Below are 23,010 nucleotides of genomic sequence, written 5' to 3' on the forward strand. Positions count from 1 at the left end.
AAGTATGACGAATTGTACATCAAACAGTGATAGAGCAATTCTATTTTGGGAGGAAACCTGAAATGAGGTCTTGATGTTGGTATAGGTTAATGTGAGGGCAAAAAACGAAAAAACAGATTGTTTTTGATTTTTAAATTTTTTGTTTTTGAAAAGATAATTATGTGATTTTCTGAGATTACTGTTTACCTCAAGCAAACTTTTGTTTATCATCTTTTATATTTGAGCTTTTTGAATAATTCATATGTAGAATATTTTTATACTCAATCTTCACATAAGGGATGTGGCGACTTAGCAGAAACCAACTAATTACTTTGCACTTATAGAAAATCTTGGGAATGTCATATGAAAGTAAAAATAATGTACTTGATTTATGAGTCATATTGTCTACAGATGAACCTTTATTTAGATAGGTTTTGAAAATTCCTTCAAATCACGTATTTCAATAATTGAAAAAAAGGGTGTTAAAAGCTTAACTCTGAAACGTCGAAATAAATTATTCTTAATTTAAAGTAAGGCACAATTCTTTTTACTCAAATGAGTACTTGTAAAAATATAAATATAGAACTTTATTATTTATGATGAAATATACAAAAATTGAAAAGAGTAATTTATATAAGTTTTTATATAGAAAGAGCACGAAAGTTTATCTCTATTATTGAAATTGTCTATAATAATAATAAAAATAATAATAACGTATGATGGAAAATATATATAATTTGTACCTATATAAATGTTGATGATGCAATAATTTCGATTGTTATTAAAAAGATTGTGGTCATTAAGATAATTATTCAAGAATTTGAGACATCCCTTAAAAATAAATTTAAATCCGGGCCAAGTTCAAAATTGGTAGATTAAAACGTGGAAAAAATTAATAGACTTTGGAAAAATAAAAACTCATGGTTATTTAAGTACAAGTTAGCTTAAAACAAACAACAAAAATAGTATCCATTTAAAGTAAGACATTTTTAAAGTAACCTGATTAAATTTTAATGCTGAGATGCAACCCACGCTGATAACTTTCCATCCAATGTGTGGCGATTTGTCTAAGACTTTAATCCTTTTGGATTAGGAATACTTGATTTGAAATCCACTTCTTATCAGTTTTTTGTTGAACTTTTGACAATTTTTTTTGTAGATTTTAATTTTTATGAAAAAAACTGACTTCTGTGTTTAGAACCGTTATTTTGTTTTTAAGTTTTCTCAAGAATTAATCAACCGATTTCAATAATTTTTGTTTAGCCCAAGCTCTTAACTGTATTGCCTATGGCGTAATGGTTAGCTCGTAGAACTGTCATGATAGAAGTCTTGGGTTTTTAGTTTTTTCTTGCAAGGAATTGACAGTCTCCAAGAGTGATTCTTGTCATGAAAAGTGTTTTCTTAAATTATCCGTTTTGATTTGGCATACAACTGTAGGTCCCCTTAATACCTGAATAAGTCTGAAACCATGATTCGCACACAGGAATGGTTGAGTTTTGTAATTTATTAGGTCCTAGTTCTCGCTGTACTGTTGCGCTATCTATCTTATTTATTTTTAATAAAAGGCTTGTTTATGTGAACCTGATTCATTGTTTGTTTGATCCCCAAAAATGTCATAAATATTAAGCGTTGTTGGTTTACTTGAAAACCAAGGGGGCAAATATTTAGTTATGAGTTATTTGCACAATTAATTCCTATGGAACGAACTGAAACTTCTTTGGATTTTGGATTTCTGAAAGACTTTAAGAAGTCATCTAGCGAAGAGCCATTCATTTTGTAACTAACAGACTTTAGTTCTGAACGGTAGAAGGTTTGAAAGATTTTTAAATATTATTGTCTGCACATACTTCTATGCTTCTTCTGAACCCTTTACGACCAATACGAGTCAGTATTGAGAATTCTCAAAAAAAAAAAACAATAGTTAAAAATGTTTGTTTTCTTTTATCATATCTTTTCCTCTCCAATATTTTATCGGTAATTAAACATTTTTTTCAATTAGCGACCATTTTGTGTTGATGAGATGTGTCAAATATTTTCTGTATTTTTCAATTTCTTATGTCATCAAGTTAGACGATTGAACAGCAGGTTGAAATGTAAGAACTGTGTCTCAATATGTAAGCCCATTTTAGAACGAAGAATCAATCTTAGCGAAAAATAACCGTTTGGGTATTGGTCGAATCCAGCCAATGAATCCCCGAAAAGTTATTCTTTGGTTTAAATTTTTGGGATATTGGTTAACACTTTTTTTAAAACTACACTTTTAAAGAATCAAGACGAGCGACTGCAACCAATTTGGTGTATCCCAAATTAAAAAAAATATGCTTTTATGATTTGTCCCCTTTTTTTAACCTCTACAATTGACGTACGGTAAATTTGAAAACCTCTACCTTTATCGTGTAATGATTTGTTCATACAAATCCTATTAGAGATAATGAAAGAACTGACCTAATCAAATTTCCAACACTGCACTGAACGATAAAATTGCAAAAGTGATTCAACAAGAATAAGTAAAGACGTGTATTTCTGAGACCACGTTTTTCGCAAACATGAATTTATTCGGCGAGTTGTTGACAAGAATCTCCTTATTAACAGAGAAATAAAAAAAGTCGACCTTTCACTAACGATCATATTCATTTTCACGGACGAGCCAAATATAGATCTTAAAAAAAAACTTAAAACCACTGTAAAATATAGTGGAGGAAGTGTAATGGTTTGGCCTTATATGACTTCAGCCTATTTAGGAAATATATAGTTTGTGTAAGGTACCATGGACAAGACTATGTACCTCAATGTTTAAGAAATAATTAAATTAAAAGTGACGAAATTTTAGATTTTATGAAGATAATGATCCAAAGCATAAGGCAGTACTTGTGCAGTCCTGGCTCATTTCGAACTTCCCGCAATCGATGAGACCTTCAGCGCAGTTAACTGACATCAATCTGATTGAGAATTTGTGGGCTGTGTTGGACAATAGTTTCAGTAAACACAACATATCAAACAAAGATGATCTTGGGAAGGTACTTTAAAGAGAGTGGCAAAAATTTACAACCGAAGTAATTAAAAGTAATTACATGCCGAATAGATTCCAGGCTTTTGAAAAGATAAAAGTCTACCCATGCGTATTCTTTATTCCTTTTATATCAAATAGGCTGTAACCATACATTTAACAGGGTTTTAGGTTTTTGATTGTTACGTTCTTTAATATTTATTTGGGCAACGGTCTAGTCACTGATAAAGCTTCGGTTCCCATCGATCACCGAAATAAAGCATCAGTGAGCATGGTTAGTAGAAAGATGGAGGACCGTCTCGAAACCTACCGCGTGCTGTTGTCATGTGTTCTTTCTGTCTTTTGATCTTTCACTTCTGTCAAATGAAATTGAAGATTTGTTAAAAATCATGCAAGATTGAAAGAAATTGCAACTTTAAGATTTAAGTAGGGGCTGTTGCAAATTCAGCTACGAGTATTTTACGTATCTGAAAGCTTTAGGAGAAATATAGATACTTTTCAAATCAGATTTCAACTGTTAAAATAAATAAATTGCCTAAAACTTTTTTAATAGACTTCAAATTTACTTCTATACTAATAAATCAACACTGACAAAACATTTCCGTAAAAAAAGATGTAACCGCATCAACTCCGCGATTCAAAAAACCTTTTAATCCATTACAACAATTAACACCGCAAAAGAATGATGACTTCAGCAATTCTCTTTCTACTGACTTCCCGCCGAACCTAAGAAGTCTTAACACCTAAAACAAATGTTGTAATAATCATAAATCGTTTCTTATTTTGTTTTTCTTTCTGTTTAAGGTGTGTTTTACTTCATACACGAATATATTGACTATGATGACCACGAACCAAGAAGAAGGAAGAAACATTTATATCCGGTTTTCGATAGAGGTATACATCTTCAATATCCCTTTTAACTTCCATTTTTTCGAATACAAAATAAGTGACCATAGCAAGAAAGCAAGCTACTGCGAGTATAAAACAAGTAAGTTAGTTTATTGACATTTTGCCCGAAGGCGTTGGCCATGGCCATCATGCAAAAACAAATACAACAAAATGTAACAACAACAAATAAAACACGCAGTCCATACGTATTTATTATTTTAATTAAGTTATATCTGCCCAATCCATCACTTTATAGCTAAAGTGCAAAACCGTCAACGTTTAGTAAATTTCCACCGTCAACATTTTCTATACTTTTTTTGTTTGTTGTTGTTGTCTTTTGTTGTCGTGTGTCGCAATCAAAATCACGTCAACAAAAAATAAAATTAATAAAATTCCATACCCAACTATCATCGGCGTCCGCATAGTAAAAAGCTAGCGAATAAAATTGTTAATTTTTCAACTTAACGAACAACGCTCAATTATTATTATTGAAGTATGGAATTTAAATGAGCTCTGATTGAATGAAGGGTCATAGCAGATGAAGTATTGAATCGGCTTTGGCTTTCGTAGGGCCCAAGTGTGGAGGGGGCCTTTTAATTTTAATTTAGTTTGTATTTCCTTGTTTTTATTTCTATAAATAAATTAGTCAATTTTTGTATAAAAATGTAATTTTATGAATCAAAATTTATCAAATTCTTATAACAATGATGTAAGGTCATTTTTTAATAACTATTTGTTAACAATTTTTCAAGTTCTGTTTAACAGAGGTCTATACGAATGTTCTGTACCTATCAACTCGGCGAAATTCGTCATTGATACAAAAGTCATTTTACGAATTCCATCGTAATTGGCAATTTTTACGAATTCCGAAAAAATTGATCACGAAATCCGTTTCAGAATTTTTCTGCCACGATCGTATTTGGTGATAGTTTTTTTTAGGAATTCGTAAAAGTTTCCGAGTTCGACGAAATTCGTGATAGGGCTGATTTTATCGAATCATATCAGTTCTGTAACTTTGACATTCGATAATTTTATCGAATGAAAATCACTGGAAAGTGCGATAAAATGGTGTTCAAATTGAATATTTGAATACGTCGCCGGCTACAATCCTGGACACTATAGTTTGACTTATTACTGCTGAGTGCTGAGAAATCTGTTCAATAACGTTCCTTTGGTAGGTAAGGTTGAAATGGTAGAAAAATTTTCTTAAATTTTTGAGCAAGGCATATAAAGAAGAGGTAAAGAACTGTTTCTTAATCTTTCTTGTCAATACAGCTTCTGTATAAGTCATTTGAAAATACGCCTAGAAACATGGCATGCTTTTCTATTAGACATTACCGTTTGTGACACCTTTTATCGAGCTAATATGAAATGTGTTTAGAGATTTCAAGGTGATGTTATTCCACGTGATGTTGGTTTTCTTTATAGCGTCTTGTCTTAGCAAAATCTTACACCTAGCGATCTGCTTTACAATTTTTGGAATTTTTCTGTTTCCCGGCACCCAGCAATGGTGAATGTTAAACTGTTATTCCGTTTCGATTAGAGATGATCGACAGTTCTGGACTCTAAAATAGAGTTTATAGAAACAAAGTCTAAAGATTGTATGAAAGCCTGACTGTCTGAGAAATTCCAGATATCAGAAGTTCATATCACGTTTTCTTTAAGCCAGGAAAAGAGTTCTTTAATCGACATAAGTTCTGCATGGAACACTCTATAATGATTTTGAAGGCGGAATACGAGACTTAATGTTAGTAGTTCAGAAAACACGTCTTCACCAACCATCTCGTTAGTTTAAGATCCATCTTTTAAATAAGAATGCCTTATCCTCATAGAAAGATCTGGAAGGTAAAGAAGTCTGGAAGTTTCTATCAAACTATAGTCGGGAGTCTATGTGCCTTGGAATTGATTCTAAACAATTAAGAATCACGGATAGATCAATTCTGTTATAAGTCCACTATAACAAAGATATGAGTCGAATATCTTTTAAGGGTACCAGATTAAGTAGGATGTCTAGTGTCTCTGATGGAGTCGTTCGAAGATAACCGCTTATATGAGTACATAGGCAAGCTGGACTTTACTAAGTTTTTCGCTAATGCTGTCGGACAGTAGGATCGGTCTGGTTACCGATGTGTATAAACTATGCGTTCGAGACTTTGCCAGGAAAAGAGACTACAGATAGTTTTCTTGACTCTTTCTTGTATAACGTTTCCAATTCAATTTTTGTTTGCCTTAAATGAAACCCAGATATTTAGCTTCATATTAAAACTTTACGTACCTTTTAAAAAAGGAAGGTTATTATTAGGAATTATACAGCTCATCGCCTTGGAGAAGCATACATCTGCTAATTTTATTGCAGATGTACCCATGTTGTTCAAGGCGCCTCCAATGTCAAAGTAGGCAATCATAGTGTATTCTTTTTAATGTAGGGAGTACTCGACGGTGTTTAGTAGAGTGTGTAACCCCGTTTTTTAGAAATGTTGTATAAATATTTGCTCTGAGGTGGAGAACACGCAATCTTTCTGGGTGTTTAGAAGGAGTGTTGATGGACTTTTCGATCTTAGATCTTTAGGGTTAATTGGCGAGCATTTACCCGACATTTGTATGATAGCAACATTAACTTCCCTCTACATTGAAGGAATGTGGAACCCAGATGCAAAAAATGCTGATACGCCCTTTTTCATATGTAGACGTATTTCTTCAAAGAGTACGCAAGCTGCATTGACCCATTTCTAAACAATAAAATTATTAATAGAATATATTGGGAATTGCACTTATCGCGTTGTGCTACATTACCACGATTTTCCTAATGCGATAACTGAGTAATCAGATATTTATATTGGGCTCACAATTGCTGCCTGTTCCAACTCAAAAGTTTGTTTTTACGGATACGTTCTCTTTCGAGAAAATCACAAATCCTTTAAGGGTCTTGGAAAGTTATTCTTAAGTTAGTCTTTTTGAATTGGTTGTCTTAATTCCTGAAATTGCTTGCACAGTTGCTGAAAGTTATAAGTCACTAGGCCCTTTTCTCAATAAGAGCCTTAGTGACCATCTTAAGTGCGTCCCTGTATTTTAGTAACTTACATTGCCTTGCAAATTCAATTCGAAAGAAAATTAAACTTTTTGTGATATGACATTTATGTAAGTGCAATTAAAACAGTAACAGTTTAATGTAAGATATCCTATAATATACTATATCTCGGGAAGAAAAATTTAAAAGATAATAGAAATAAGATCAAACTGTATCATGTTTTAATGCCAATTTCATTATCGTTGGTATAAAGTTTGTTTGGTAATAACCAGTTGTCGATTTGATCTCAAGACTTCAGAATTCAGATGACTGGGTATTTTATATTTTGAGTAACCTTCATGGGTAACCTGTCTTTTGGTTTATCGCGAGAAAAATTAACATAAAATTAATAAAACTGACTTTAAAAAAGAAACAAGTTTTTTCAGACACATGTTGTTGTACTCGTACATACAAATTGTTGTTGTATCTACAAAAGTTGGTATTTAATTAAGTGTGGAAAAGATGCGAGAGTTTGCCGCACAATCAATTTTTGTTTTTAGAAACGGATGTCAAGCGGTCAAGTTTACAGTAAGATAAAGTGATTCATTAAGCAAAGAATTTGTTTGGAATTATATTATTATAGGGGCATTATAAAAACTTGATTTTAAGTACATGTGTTCTTGCATTTAAGTACATTTGTACTGAATCGTACATTTTGAATGTATAACGTTTGGTCGATAAGTTTGGACTTGAATTTTATTTTTGTCGTGTAATCTGAGACATTTGTAATTGGTGTAAATAGTATGTTGAAGCTTTTATGAATGAATGAATTGCTCTTTCTTTACATACATTTCTCGATAAATAAAAAAGATAGCTTCGTCATAACGATGATAACCTTACTGAATTATGTACATTTAGGTTTGAATATTTTGAGATTTTTAAGTGTGATTTTGATATTTGGGTTAATGTTGTCACAAAATAGGAAAAAGTTTCTACTTTTTATTGAATGTAGTGGATGACTTCATCTTTTAAGCCCTTTGAACTATTTGATCTTATTTGTAGATAAACTATCTTTAAAATTAGAAAAATTAAGGAATCCATCAAATTTAAAAGGTTCCATCTTTGAAAAGCCAGTACTTTTCAGCAATTCCTTGTAAGCATTTAAATTATACTATTTTTAAAAAGATGATCTAGGAATGTAACCATCAATATAAGCAAAATGGATTGAGAACAACAACCGAGTCACCATTTTCCAGGCAGGATTTCGATCGTTATTGCCAAGAGATCGATCAAGCAGAAAAAAAATGATATGCCTGTTTTGTGGATTTTAAAGCAGCCTTACCTTGATGTACAAACTGTCATCGTTAAGAAGTTCACGTAAATTCTTGTTGCATTATTTTAACTTCTTTCCTCATCTACTGCATCAGTGTGGGACGGAACTTAATTCTTTGAATGGTTTGAAAAAACATCAGGTGTCCCCCAAGGGTGTATATTAAGGCCGATATTATTCGCCTTTTTCATTGATGACGTTTTTGATGTTCTTCCGGGTGGAATATTCTTTGCCGGTATACAAATCTAAGTTTTGCTCTACGCCGACGTTTTAGTTTTACTGGCTGAAATTACATCTACCCTTTAGCTGCAAATCAACAAACTTAATATATTTTGTGAATCCTGGAGTCACTGCGTCAATACTAACAAGACAAAAATAATGATATTTGAACCGCGTCAGAGAAGAAGACTCGCGAAGAAACTGGCCCCTAAACATCGCTCCTATTGAAGTCGTTCATTATTTAAAATATCTTGGAGTTTTGCTGTCTTACAATTTTAATGTTTCGAAACACGTGAAAGAAAGAAGCAACGAAGACAAAGTAGCTCTAAACTGGACATGGCATTAGTTTTACTCTAATCGAAAAATCGATCTTCAATTCAAATATCGTGTTTTCCATGCAACCGTTAATTGCTGCATGTGGTACGGCACCCAAGTTTTTTGATATTTACAACTGGAGGAGTTTAAAGCCGTGCAAAGGTATTTCTTCAAACGCTTGTTCAGATTGCCTTCTTCTGAGTCTGGCATAACACCTGTTTACATTACAAAACTTAAAACCAACTCAGCCTACATATTGAAAGTTATGGGGAGTGATGAAAGAAGCCTTTACAAATCCACTATGACAAGGCTTAGGCAAACAAATGCCTCCCCTTTTAAAGAATGGAACCAGATAGCTTCTTCAAATGGCAGTAATCTATTCTTTTTGGAGTCCATTTTTAATCAATGGCATTCATATATAATCTGATCGCCAGAACTGAAGAACATATCTTCAGTAAACATCTTTCAAGAGCCTTAACAACATTATCAAGAAATGTTTATAGAAACCTCAACCACCAAATAACATCACAGGCTTATTTAAGTAACGAATTTTCCTCTGAGGCTATTAGTTACATGTTTAGAGCCCGAATCTTAAGACTGAATTTTAACTTTATGCCACATCGAACTGATCTTCCACAAATCTGTATCCTTTGAAACACCGGAGAACCAGAAGACATCACACACATCTATCTATAAGCAAAATTTAAGACATAAATATTGGTTCGCCAAAGTTCAAAGTATCTAAGCATATTTTCGATTCATGCCTCACCAACGAATTATGGTTTAGCGAAATAGTGAATTGCCTTTATCGTGATCAACAAAATAAAGTTTGTGTTTTACACCATACTTTTACAAAGGAATAATTTGTCGTGAATTGGAATCTCACCACATAATTTTTCTATACTTACTTACTTAAGGTGGCGCTACAGTCCGGGGCGGACCTGGGCCTCAACCAACAAGCGTCTCCAGCCAGCTCGGTCCCTAGCTAGCTGTCTCCAGTTTCGCACGCCAAGTTGGTTGAGTTCCTCTCCCACCTGCGTGCGCCACCTGAGTCGCGGTCTTCCTCTCCTGCGCCGTACCTCGGGATTGGATTCGAAGACCTTCCGGGCTGGAGCGTTGATGTCCATCCGCTCTACATGACCCAGCCATCTTAGCCGTTGGACTTTAATTCTGCTACCTAGGTCAGTGTCGCTGTACAGCCCGTACAGTTCGTCGTTATATCTTCTCCTCCATTCTCCATCTATGCGTACGGGACCAAAAATCACCCGAAGAATTTTTCTCTCGAAGCATCCTAAGATCTTTCTTTGACAGGATCCAGACCTCAGCGCCATAAATGAGAACCGGGATGATGAGTGTCTTATAGATGGTGATTTTACATGCTCGAGAGAGGACTTTACTTCTCAATTGCCTTCTAAGTCCAAAGAAGCAGCGATTTGCAAGAGTTCTTCTTCGTTTGATTTCAGCGCTGGTGTCGCAGTCTGCATTAATAGCGGTACCTAGGTAGACAAAGTCCTTAACTACCTCAAAGTTATAGCTGTCCATGGTGACGTTTTGTCCAAGACGTCGTCGTTCAGTGTCCTTTTTTGATGACAGCATATACTTGGTCTTCCCCCATTGACCACTAAACCCATCTTCTTCGCTTCCGTCGCAATGCTCATAACCGCTCCACTGACATCACGCTTTGATCTTCCAATTATGTCAATATCATCTGCGTATCCGAGTAATTGGATGGATTTTTGGAAGATTGTGCCTCTAGTGTTGACGGTTGAGTTTTGCACAATTCTTTCCAGACCGATGTTGAAGAAGTCACATGACAGTGCATCGGCTTGTCTAAAACCTTTTTTGACATCAAATGCATCGGTAAGATCTTTTCCGACCTTGATAGAGCAGCGTGCATTCTCCATCGTCATTCTGCACAAACGGATAAGTTTGACAGGGATGCCAAAACTAGACATTGCTCGGTAGAGCTCTTCTCTATAGATGCTGTCATACGCGGCTTTAAAATCGATAAAGAGATGGTGGGTATCGATTTGAAGCTCCTGGGTTTTTTCCAAGATCTGCCATAGTGTCAATATTTGGTCGATAGTGAACTTTCCTGGTCTGAAGCCACACTGATAAGGACCAATCAGGTTGTTGACGAATGGCTTCAGACGTTTACATAATACAGCAGAGAAGATCTTATACGCAATGTTAAGGAGACTGATGCCTCTGTAGTTGGCGCAGTTTAGGGGGTCTCCTTTCTTATGTATCGGGCACACTATGCTGAGATTCCACTCATCGGGCATGCTTTCTTCCGACCATATTTTGCAGATGAGTTGGTGCATGCTCCCTACCAAGTCATCGCCTGCTGCTTTGAATAGTTCGGCAGCGATGCCGTCAGCTCCAGCAGCTTTGTTTGACTTAAGTTTAGATATAGCTATCTTCACTTCGTCAAGGTCGGGTAGGCGGAATTGTTGATCTGCGTCGCCGAGGTTGATTGAATTCCCTTACAGCGGAATTCGGTTCGTCATCGCCGTTATATAATTTGGAAAAGTGATCGTTCCATATTCTCAGCATGGACTGCGGTTCTACTACGATGTTCCCCTGATCGTCTTTACAGGCTCTTTTTCTATTAGATCAAGTTTTTTAAATCAACATTATTGAGAATTTGGATCGTAATCGAAAACCCCGATAAAAACTGTAACTAAATAAGTTAGTAGTGGAAACTCTCATACAATTTTGAATTACGAACGGTTTCCCTGATACGGTTTTCGGAATTCGTAAAAGTTTCCGAATACGATGAAATTCTCGTTTGAAAATTTGTTAACGGAATATTGATGAAATGGCATTTAATTGAAAAACTTTTTGTATAAGTTTTTGTCTCGAATTATAAAAATTTGTTTCTCAAAAACTTGACGTGGTTTGTATAAAACAAGAGTACAAACATTTTTTCCATTCCAAATCGTAACTTCAGTAAATTTTCGAAGAACATCGATAGTTAAAAACGTTTTAAAAGAAAAGGAATTAGGTATAAAGTCGTTGTAAAGCCAAAGGCACAAGTTTACATTAAAAATAATTCAACAATATTTCTTTTCTTTTAAAGTCAGAACATTTTTTAATTATGGCCGTTCCTTTCCCTCCGCTTACCTAGGAAAACCTTTAATCGTATTAGAAAAACAGGTTAGTTTATCGAAATTAATTATGAATATTTTCATTTAAATTGTATGTATGCTAAACTCAAAAAAGCTGATGCAGACATTGTACATGGGACGCTTATAAGGCAACTCATTCTGACATGTTATCATTTCATCTTGTTTTGACGAATATTTTAAAATTTATTCCTTATCTGTCTATCTATGTTGTCGTTTTCAAAATAAATGCATGTTTAACAAAAGTTTTTTAGGAAGTGGTCTATTATAAAATGGCAAACCAAACCAAGAATAAATAAAGTGACAGCTGTCAAAATGAACAACTCTAAAAAAGTATTGCCAGATAGAAAAGCTCGCGTCCTAAAAAACCGCCCATTATAAGAGTCAGGAACTATAGTTTTACTTTATATTCACTTACTTTAGAAGGTAATTATGTAATAAAATTAAAAGCCATGAACGTAAACACATTTTTTAACAAATAAACAAAGACTGACAGATATTTTAATTCTACAGAAAATGTATTTAAAATAATTTAACAATAAATCATTTCACATGGATTACGTAATTAATTTTTAAACAAAATCACACTAAGGTACATTCCCATTTTTATTTGTTTTATTGTTGTTTTGTAAATAAACTCAAAAAGTGAGTACGGACCTAGTTAATGAGTAGAAAAGAATACAAAATACCCCATTTATAATTTATAAAATTGCAAAGTTTGCCTCCTAAACAATTAATATGAAAACAAATTTCAAGTGCGTGTCACTTTGTATATTTTATTCAGAGAGAAGGAGAGAGATAGTGTAAATGTAACCAGAATACTAACAATAAGATATCACTTCAAATAAATGTGACAAACGTGACAAAATAGACTTTTGACAGCGCAAGCTGATGTAAATTTCCAAATAATTATATTATAACTAACAGAGAAAGATAAAAGTTCCCAAGTCTACACTTCAACTTCGTTTATTGTTGCTTATGCGTCAAAATGTTGGTGACCCTTTAATAATTTGACAGTTTCGGTTTCCTGATATGTAATTAGTAAAGAAAAAAAGTATGTCCTAAAATGTACTCAAAATTCGAATTATACAAAGTTTTTGCTTTAAAATGTTGAGAATGCCAAAATGACTTTCAAGAATTCGAAAACAAACAGAAAGTCAGTAGCATACTAAGAACTTCAAATCTTTCGACATGTGGCGGGGTGATCAAACTTTTTTTATTTTAGACTTTAGAAATATTGTTTATCAATATGAAAAACCCTAGGTCTCAGGAATTGATCCAAATTTTCTTATTCTTAATTGTCAGTTTTAAATGGCGTTACAACATTGTACGTTTTATTTTTAAGTTTTTTTTTTAATATTATTAGATACCTTCCCATAGAAAGTTATTAAAAATGTTGACATTTGTTGACGTTTTAAGGTCTCTAATATCAAAATCAAAGATTTTCAAAGTGATGTTTTTGTGTGCGTGCGTAGGTATGTTCTGGTTACCATTGTTCAAATCCCGACTTCAATAAAAAATTCGACTTCAAGCTAATTTATTTTTATAGATAATAACATAGAAAGAGGCTGAACGACTTCTAAAAAAATTTAAAGGGTGAAAATTTTGGGTGACCAAAAATATTTCACAAGCCCATAACGCTAGCTGCTTCAATATAATTTTGGAAAAGAAAATGTGACGTAATAACAAATTAATATAAATTTGTAAAAAAAAATAAATCAATGGTTTTTTTTATAACGCAAAAGTACTAAACAAAATATTGATCACCTCGAATATCGTACGAACAAGAAATGATATTACCTTTAACAAAATTGTATGCGAAGAAAAATAGTGTTTTTGACATTTGGTAACATTTTTAGAAAAATCGAAGAAACGATTTGATTTCTTTTTTGTAAAAAAAAAACAAAAACCTATAAAATCACTACTGAAAGTTGGTAAAAACTTATTTTCGAATCGAATATTTTGACAACAATTAAAGATATTGGCGCAAAATTTTAAACGATTAAGTAAAATGTCAAAGCCATTTTTAGCAATTAACTAAGCTTAAAAATGATTTATCTAGTTTTAAATGATTTCATCTACTTAATATCTCTTAACAATTTGCTTAAGTAAAAATCACGGAATGGCTACTTTAAAATTTAGCAATTTGCTAAATTCAATTTGTGGAATTGTCCAGTATAGAGTTGGGAATTCCATTCAACAGGTTCGTTTAAGCTTTTTTGCTTCGTTTATTTTCACTAACTGTCACTATTTAGACATGTTCGGATGCCGGCGTTTTGTTAAAAGAAAAAACTAGCAATTTACTTGTTTCAAAAAGGAAAAGTTTAAAATTTTGGAGTCACTATGTAAATTGCTAAATATTTAGAAAACTACTATTTTTAGTGCAAACAATAAGTTCTTTAAAATTTTGCGCATTCGGTAAAATCTTTAGAAAAATCAAAAATTGTCATTTTTTTTAATAAAAAATAAAAATCTACAAAAAATATTACTCAAAATTAGTAAACAAAATTTGTTCGATTTGAATATCTCGAAAATTAATGAAGGCATTGACTTCAAAATTATTTCATTCTATTCAAAATTTTGTTTTTAGCGTCAGATTAAATCCAATCAGTATTTTGTTTTATAAAAAATAACAAATTTTTAAAAGTACTGCCAATATTGGTAAGAATAGGTTTTAGACTGAAAATGTCGGGAATAAAATCTGATATTGAAATCATCTGCAAAATATTGGTGCAAGAATGTGAAGACTCATTTAGGAAAGCAAAGGAATATTTAATCACGGCTCCAATTTTAACTTGTCCCGATTTCAGTCTTCCATTTGATGTCCAAACTGACGTGTCGGATTACGGTATCGGGGCCGTACTTACTCAAACTTTTGAGGACGATGAAAAGGTCTTGTGATTACAGATCATTACTCACCCGTGTGGTTAAGTAATCTCAAGGATCCACAAGGAAGATTAGCACGCTAGGCAGTGCGGCTTCAGCAGTTCGATTTTAAAATAATTCATCGCAAGGGAAAAGATCATGCCGTGCCTGACATGTTATCTCGAGGAGTTCCAGTAATGGCTGGTATCTCGGCTGAGGATTTAGACCCTTGGGTAGTAAAAATGATCTCAGCAGTTGAGTTGAATCCGTTGGATTATCCAAATTGGAGAGTAGAGTGTGGCAGATTATATAAGTTTATCAAATCGACACATGTAGTAGTGCATGAAAACAATGAGGAATGGAAGCTAGTAGTAGGGAAGAAGGATAGATTAAATATTTTGAAGGAATGTCATGATAGTCCATTAGCAGGGCATATGGGGGTTAGGAAAACATTTGCTAGGATAGGAAGGAAATACTATTGGCCAAAAATGAGAAAAGATATAACAAATTATGTTAGAAACTGCAGGGTATGTCAACAAGTGAAACCAATTAATGATAAACCAGCCGGTCTTATGACGGAACGAATAGGAGTTTCTTCTCCGTGGGAGATTATTAGTGTGGATTTAGTGGGTCAATTACCCAAGTCGAATAGAGGTTATATGTACATACGAGTACCAACCGTCGAAGATTATCTAACTAAACTGCAAAGGCAGTATGTAAGGAGTTAGATTACAATGTATATTTACTATTTGGTGTTCCAAAGGTTGTCATTTGTGACAACGGTCCGCAATTCAAAAGTAGGGAACTTAGTGTACTTTGTGAGAAATACTCATCCAAAATTAGGTTTACCCCACACTACCATCCTCAGGCTAAATCCGCGGAGAGAATAAACCAAATTATCAAAACTACGTCCAGAGCTTATGTTTCCGAGAAGTAGCTTGTGCTATACGCACTTCTCAACATGAAGTATTAGGAGTTTCACCGTATAATGCTAATTTCAGCAAAGAAATGTCAATTAGTGATAGAGAGGAATTAAAACTTAGTGATCAGGACATAGACAAGAACAATAGTATAGTATCACAAGAAAATATAGGAGAAAGGTTTAGGAAACTTAGGGCGGACATAGCTGTCAAACTTCGAACAGCGTCCAAGAAATCAGCAGAAACATACAACCTCAGGAGAAGAGATATTCAATATCCCCCAAATGATATTTTTTGGCGTAGAAATTTCGACTTGTCGAATGCGGCAAACTACTACGCAGTTAAGTTAGCTCCAAAGTATGTCGGACCATTTAAAATCCGAAAACTCTTATCCCCTTGGACGTATGTCCTGTAAGATAATACTGGTAAAGATTGTGGCACATGAAAGACCTTAAACCTTTTAACTCTCTGGCAGAAAATGATTAAGTCCCAAATAAAAAATTAACTTGATATTTTTTTTTTGTCCGTAACAATTCACATTTTTATTTACTTTTATTTAATGTTTGAAAATCTGCCAGAGCATGTTTAGTAATTGAATTAACTGTACTTTGCAAGTCGTTTGTGTTTTGAACAAACATTTTTTTTTCTTTTTTTAGAGGAAAAGGTGAGATTTGTTGCGGAAATTTTATTTCCCAAACAAAAACAGTCTTTTTTAGAAGTATCACTTTACTGCGTGAGAGTGGGACGACCGTGGTTTACCAACTATCGGTTCTCTCATTCAGTATGGTGGCGAAAACCATTTTTTCTTTAACAGGTAGCATTGGGGATGGGATGGTTTCAATGAAAGTGAAACTAAAACAGATGGACGGTCTGGTGAATGGGTGCAGAAAAGTTGCATGGAGGAATGGCCTAATATCCCAACCTAAAATTTTAATAATATAAAAGTAAATAATTTGTATAAAATTATATTTTGCTTAAATTTTCTCTTAAATTATTAAATTGTAACTTAAATTAATGTAACTTAAACTATGTTTATGGACGTATGGACTTTTAACTTTGAAACAATTTAGTTCAAAATGAATCCTATTTCAAGTTTAGTTACAGATTCCGAACGTAAAATCATTTTTCCTTCTTTTTTTTGTTAAGAATTGATCTTAAAGTTTTGAAAAGAAGCATGTTTTTCACGATTTTGTATGTTTCTCAACTTTTGTCCGAATCGAGGTGGAAAATAGGGGCGGCTGAATGTAGCTTCTGTAATCGTAGTGACCTGGAAGTGAATCCAGCGGGCGGCGAATTCCAGAATGACTTGCATTTAGCTGTGACAGAAGAGCGGGATCGCGATTTTTTGTTTTAGAAAAATCACAACTTTTTCTACAAAACACAAAAACCTACAATAACAACAAAAAACTGATAAGAAATAGTTCTAGGAAAAAAGAAAGTTTTCGACTTTAAATGGTCTTTCATAAAGCATTGTAATTAATATTAATTAAATATTTTTATAGGGTTTTAGAAAAATCGACATCCCAGTCTCTTTTTTTAAGATTCGTAATTTCTTAGTTTTGTTAAGGTCTTTTGATCTATTTTTTAACTTTTGTAAAGACTGTTTTTTTTTTTGTTATAATTTACAGGCACTCAAGGGGTTATTAGTACCCTTTATAAGTTTATATTTAAACACAGTGCGAGCATTAGGAAAATAGGGAATGAAGAGGAGATACCGATGCACATTGGCCTTAAAGTTCTGAACATCAAAATCGGAGGGAAAAACAGAGGTGGCCAAAGCATTCTACATTCTCGATGTGTGATTTAAGAAAGAATATCTATACTTGACCGAAATTGAGCTCAAGGGTAAACTGATGAGCATTCTCGGATGTGCGAGTATTACGGATGACTTGTTTAAGGGCTAGCTAACTCAACAGAACATTCATTGTAAAAATATCGATAAAACAACGAATGGCTTGAAAAATGCGGCGGTGTTCTAGCGATGTAAAAGTTTCAATTATAGTTCTATCGCCTATCATTTTTAAAGTCCTTTTTTGTATTCTATCCAAGAGATTTAAACATGACTTTTGTTTCATTAGGTCTGTTCCCATCCTTAACGAAAACTGCCAATAGTCAACAATTGTTGCCGAAATACTTTTCCACACTACATAAATTAAGTAGCTTTGGTCAGGCGAGAGCTCTGCTGACAAATTTTACCCTAGAAATGTCTTAGTACTGAAATTGTTGGTCTGGTCAAATGTCATATTGACTATTATTAGAGTCGTAGGTTCGATTTGCTGCGCATTGACTAAGTTGCAGACAATGTGCAGGTTCAGACAATATAAGGAACTTCATACTGCATTCTTTGAAAGTAAATTTTGACTAAGGCCACTAGTTAGATTTTCAAGTGTCATACATTTCAAATTTGGAACTTTAATTCACTAACCTCTTCTACCTTTAATTCATCGTAAACAAATTACCAAAAACATTATTGTCTTCAAAACGCTTCTCAGGCGAGCTACAAGTTCATCACGATTTGTATTTTAAAACCTTTTACAAAAAACATTAAATAGAGTTATGCCGAAAATAAATAAATCAAGTAATAAAGTTCAGCTCGCAGTTAAATAAAAAAACACGATCAACTGTCATCTTGACATAAGTAGACTTGATTTGATAGTTAGGCTGATTTTTCTTGACTAACTTTCCAATAAAGTTGCCTTAATTGGAAAGCAACATTTTGAAAGCTGGCCAATCAAATACCAAAAACTTGCCTTACTTTCCAGTTGCGTTATGTCATCTGAACCTGCCCAATATTTGCCAGGAAACTGTTCCATACTTTTTCGGCTGTTTTGCTCTCGCTAAAAGAATATCATGTCTACTCTTTAAGATTTGACAGACCAACAATTTCTGCCCAAAAATCTTTTGAAAAAACCTTAACTAAAATATTTTAGAAGTAGGTTTTCTTATATTGAATTATTTTTAACATATTAAGGTTGACATTTAGTCTCTAGTCATTTTAAAAATTCAATACTACCTAGATATTCGAATCATTAAATAAATATCTGTCATAGAACAATCGCATGAACAAACTACCTGTTTTTTTTAAGTTCTATGTAGGTACCCATACACTAATTATTTTTTGTATGGGAAGGTCTAAAATCAGACCTGAGAAACTTCGAGCTTTAAGTACCGAATAATCATTATACTTACTTATTTGCCAAAGATCAAATTATTTATTACGACTTAATTTGACTTATCTAACTATAATTACTAGCTATAAAATAGGTATACCTACAAAAGTTACTATAATTCTATTCTACCTACTTTTATTCTTTAGAATATTCAATAAGCTTTGTGGTGTCATAAACATTATTCAACGAAGTAGGTAGAAATTAGTTGTAAGCAAGAAGACGAATATATAGTAGAGGTCAGGAACCTACTTATCTGAACAGCGAAAAGCAAAAATCAGCATGAATCATGTACTATACCATGCTTCAAGCTCTCCTCAAGTCTGAACATTAAACCCATGCGTAAGCCCTTTCTTGTTTTCACACTTAAGAAGCCACGGCAACGTTTTTTTCGTTTTGTCTTTCTATCTTCTTCTCTGTCAATTCTTCAATCCTCATTGGAATTGGATTTTTTTTAAACTATACTTTGTGTTTAAACAAAAGAATAAAATTTGTTAGTATTTTTTCAAAATTAAAACAAACGTACACAAGTCAAACTAACCTCGTACTCCCTCCGTTTTGGTGTGCTACTCGTACAGCTCAAGTATCCATTATTATTAAGCATTTTAATAAAATCCCGTCGAATTTTATTAGACGATGCCATGAATTTGAGTTTTTTTAATAAACGATATATTTTGCAAAAATAAAACAAAGTAACCCAAATTTAAAAAATTCCGTTATGGAATTTGTACGTTTTTTTCCTTAGTTCAATATACGAATACGACGATTTAACGTAATAAAACACTCGTATTCAAAAAACAACACTTTGAATATGTTTTTAACATTTACTAAGACTGAGAGTGAATTATATCCGCTCGTTTATTATTTTCACTTTTATTTTATTCTTCGTCGGTTTTATAAATAATGGCATGTGAAACAAAAATGAAACACAAGAATGAGGCAAACAACAACAAAAAATTTAATTATTTTTATGAAAAACTCTTTTTGAATTCACTTTTCTTTTATTGTTGTTGTTGTTGTTGGCACTGCCACTGATTTTGCACACTTTTTTTTAAATTTTTATTTTATTTTTCAAAATGTTTAGGCAGGTATGGTTTTTATTTTTCTTTCACATTTTCTTTGTGTATAGCTTAGCTTATGTATATTTTTCTGAGGTACAGACAAAAACGTATGATCGAAATTTATTTTGTTTTTTCAATTCGATTAACGTGCAATCAACAAAAATAAAAGCAGAACATTTTCTTTTCTTTTTTTTTTGAAAGGAGGGGAAAATTTAAATTGCCACGAAGAAAATGGAACTGACTCGGAAAATTTTAAAGGTTTCAGGTTTTCACATAAGGGAAACAGGAAAATTCACAACCTGCGGTTTTTCTTTTTATTTTTCTTCTTCGTTACTTTGGGTTCAATGCGATCGCGATGCCGATGATGCGACAAAGGAATTCAAATAAATGATTGATCTGGTCAAAGATCTTTAAATTCAAATTTAAAATAGATTTTTGTTTTGTTTATTTTGTTTTAATTTTGATGAGCGACGGAAACAGTCCACAAGCAAATAAAATAAAATCACAAATCACACAAACATTACCGAACCGTACAATCAGATCAGGTAAAATTATTTAAAATTAAATTGAGAATGGGTATGGATGATGTTGTTGATGTTGGATGTTGTTGAAATTGACAAACTGAAATTCAAACTGCGACTGATCACTGATTCTGTTTTGATCGAGAAAATCTTCTCAACGAAAACTCAAACTCAACTAAACGACGACGACGACCAGTCAACGAGAGCCAGCGTTGCCATGTGAGTTGTTTTGTTTAAATTCATCAAGTGGCGAACAACGAAAAAAAGTCGTGATGGGTAAGGGGCTAGTAAAAGCTATCATTGGTTTTCATAATTGAAATTTTGGTTTCGAGATTTAAAAGCGATTAAGAGAGTCATTGTGCTTAAATGAAGTCAATGATTAGTGGATTTTTTAGGGAGCGGGTTGAAATGTTTGTTTTAAAATAATGTATGGTCAAAATCCTGTATTATAATGTATGGTCATAATACTTTATCATAAAATGCTGTATTGTCAAAATACTGGAAGTTTTGACAGATCAGATTAGTTTTGTGCAATTGTTTATTCAATAGTTGATGAAAGGAACAATTTATGTAAAAATGTTAGAGATATAAAACATTTAAGAAGAAGAAAATAAGATAGAGACAAAAAGAAGAAGCTACCATTTCTTTTGTTTTAGTTTTTATTAATTCAAAGACTTATGAACTATCGTAGGTACAAAAGTTATTGTTCAAGGGAAGTGTATTAGAACATCATGCTAATAAACAATAATTTTAATGTTTTCTTTAAAAAAGAGAGTTCTGTTGTCAAAACTCTGTATTTTAAAAAACTGTTAATGCAAAAAAGTGCGCACATTATCAAAACGATTTTTTATTTTTCAGCCTATTAACAGTATTTTTAGTTTAAAGCATTTTGAAAAACTGAATTTTTAGATACTGTATTTTGAAATACAGTATTTTGAGATATATTTTTTTCAATACAGTATTATGGCGCATAGTACATGTGGCATGATGGTAAGTGCGTTAGGGCCGAAAAGCATTAGCATTAAGTATTATTGTTTAACTTAGAGTGTCCGTATGGGACCAGTAAGTTAGTTGTAAGTTATGGTTGATAAGGCTAGTTTTATAAATTTTTGTCTAAAAAAAAAGAAGTGCGTTGGACTGTCATGATAGAGGTCTTGGATTCGATCCCTGTCTGTGTCAAATTAAGTTTTTTTGAACGGTAGCTGACTCTTGCGAGGAATTGACAAATTCTCCAAGAGTAATTCTTGTCATGAAAAGTGCTTTCTTAAATTAGCCGTTCGGGTTCAGATTAAAACTGTAGGTCTTCTCCATCCGTGAAAACGTTACTCGCACCCAAAAATGGGTGAAAGTTGTAAGTCACTAGGCCCTAGTTCTCAATGGACTGTTGCGCCACCTAATTTATTTATTTTATTAAGACGCATACAGTAGTTTGACCCCAACCCAATGTTTTTTTCTTAAACAATAAAATATAATATTAAAATCATAACTTTTGTTTTAGTTTATATTATATTACATTTTCAGAGATAAAATTGTTTTCGATTAACAGACTGGTGATTTCACATTTCAGAACAAAATCGTTTCAACGTCCATTTATTTTGTATTCCCTCTGTCAATTTTACTTTCAACGGTCAACTTTAACCTTACATGGTAGTTTCCAATCAGGGAATGCTTGATACTAGGAAATTTGTGTCCCATGACAGAAATTTTCAATGAAAGCTATAACGTACTTTGTCAAAAAAAGTTCAATGATTGATATCACGATGATGAAAACCAATGAGCTATAAATGGCCCCTAAGTGTCTAGCTCTCATGCTACTTTAGCGGTTTACCAATGGTCAAACATTTTTATATTTCAGTATTGGAAAGTTTGAACGTGATAAATTTTTGATGGCTTTCTAAATGTCACTAACTAAAACAAATTGGAAATATCGTAAGTAAGGTGTAGTTTTGAGATTTAATTTTTTAAACAAATTTTGTAAATTTATATTTGACAATTCGTAGAATAGTATAAAATTGGTCGAGTACATCGGAGTATTGAAACAAGCTGTCTAATTCCCTATTCGAGAGAAGACAGATTTGTGAAATATCAGGTCATTAATTTCGTGGTTTTAAGTAAGTAATATTGGTAATAAACATTTGACAAATTCAACTGTCATTTGTAGAATGCTTGCTATTTACTATGATGTATCGCTTAGCTTAGAACAACGCTTTAAAATTATTCAAATGTATTAAAAATTTGGTGATTCAAATGCAGCGACTTTTTCGATGCTATTTGCATTGATTTTTGAAGAAATTTAAGAAAACTTTGTCTTAAGGCTTTAGTATTCTTGTTGTTGATAATCCAAAGAAATTAATTTCCCGCAGTTCACCTCTTTTTATGGTCGGCAATTGAAGATCATGTCTTTGACTTTTTTTCAAGACGGGTCAACAAATCACACAATACGACCAATTATTATAACTTTAATATTTATAACGTTTAAGTGACTTCGATTGGGCACACAGATCACGGGAGTGGACACAGTTTAAATTATTTAAGTAGGCATCACCTAATAGACCGCGTTTAAACAAAAAGTTCTGTAACTCTAGACGCATTAAGAACAATTA

The 23,010-nt window shown here is 32.9% G+C and overlaps 1 protein-coding gene across 3 annotated transcripts in view; it reads right to left on the reverse strand.

The window, feature by feature from the left end:
* Window positions 1-23,010, reverse strand: part of LOC129952858 (phosphatidylcholine:ceramide cholinephosphotransferase 1-like) — a 127,172-nt gene that overhangs the window by 35,020 nt on the left and 69,142 nt on the right. The window contains exon 1 of one of the 3 annotated variants that reach the window (XM_056065743.1): window positions 19,367-20,536. The exons of 1 other annotated variant lie outside the window; for it this stretch is intronic. In XM_056065743.1, coding sequence (XP_055921718.1) covers window positions 19,367-19,468 — 102 coding nt within the window. In that variant the 5' untranslated portion in view covers window positions 19,469-20,536. Of the gene's footprint in view, window positions 1-19,351; window positions 20,537-23,010 lie in introns of those variants that run through there. One more of the 3 variants, XM_056065742.1, reaches the window with a different exon arrangement.

This window comes from Eupeodes corollae, chromosome 3 (assembly GCF_945859685.1).
Source record: "Eupeodes corollae chromosome 3, idEupCoro1.1, whole genome shotgun sequence".
Classification (NCBI taxonomy): Eukaryota; Metazoa; Arthropoda; class Insecta; order Diptera; family Syrphidae; genus Eupeodes; species Eupeodes corollae.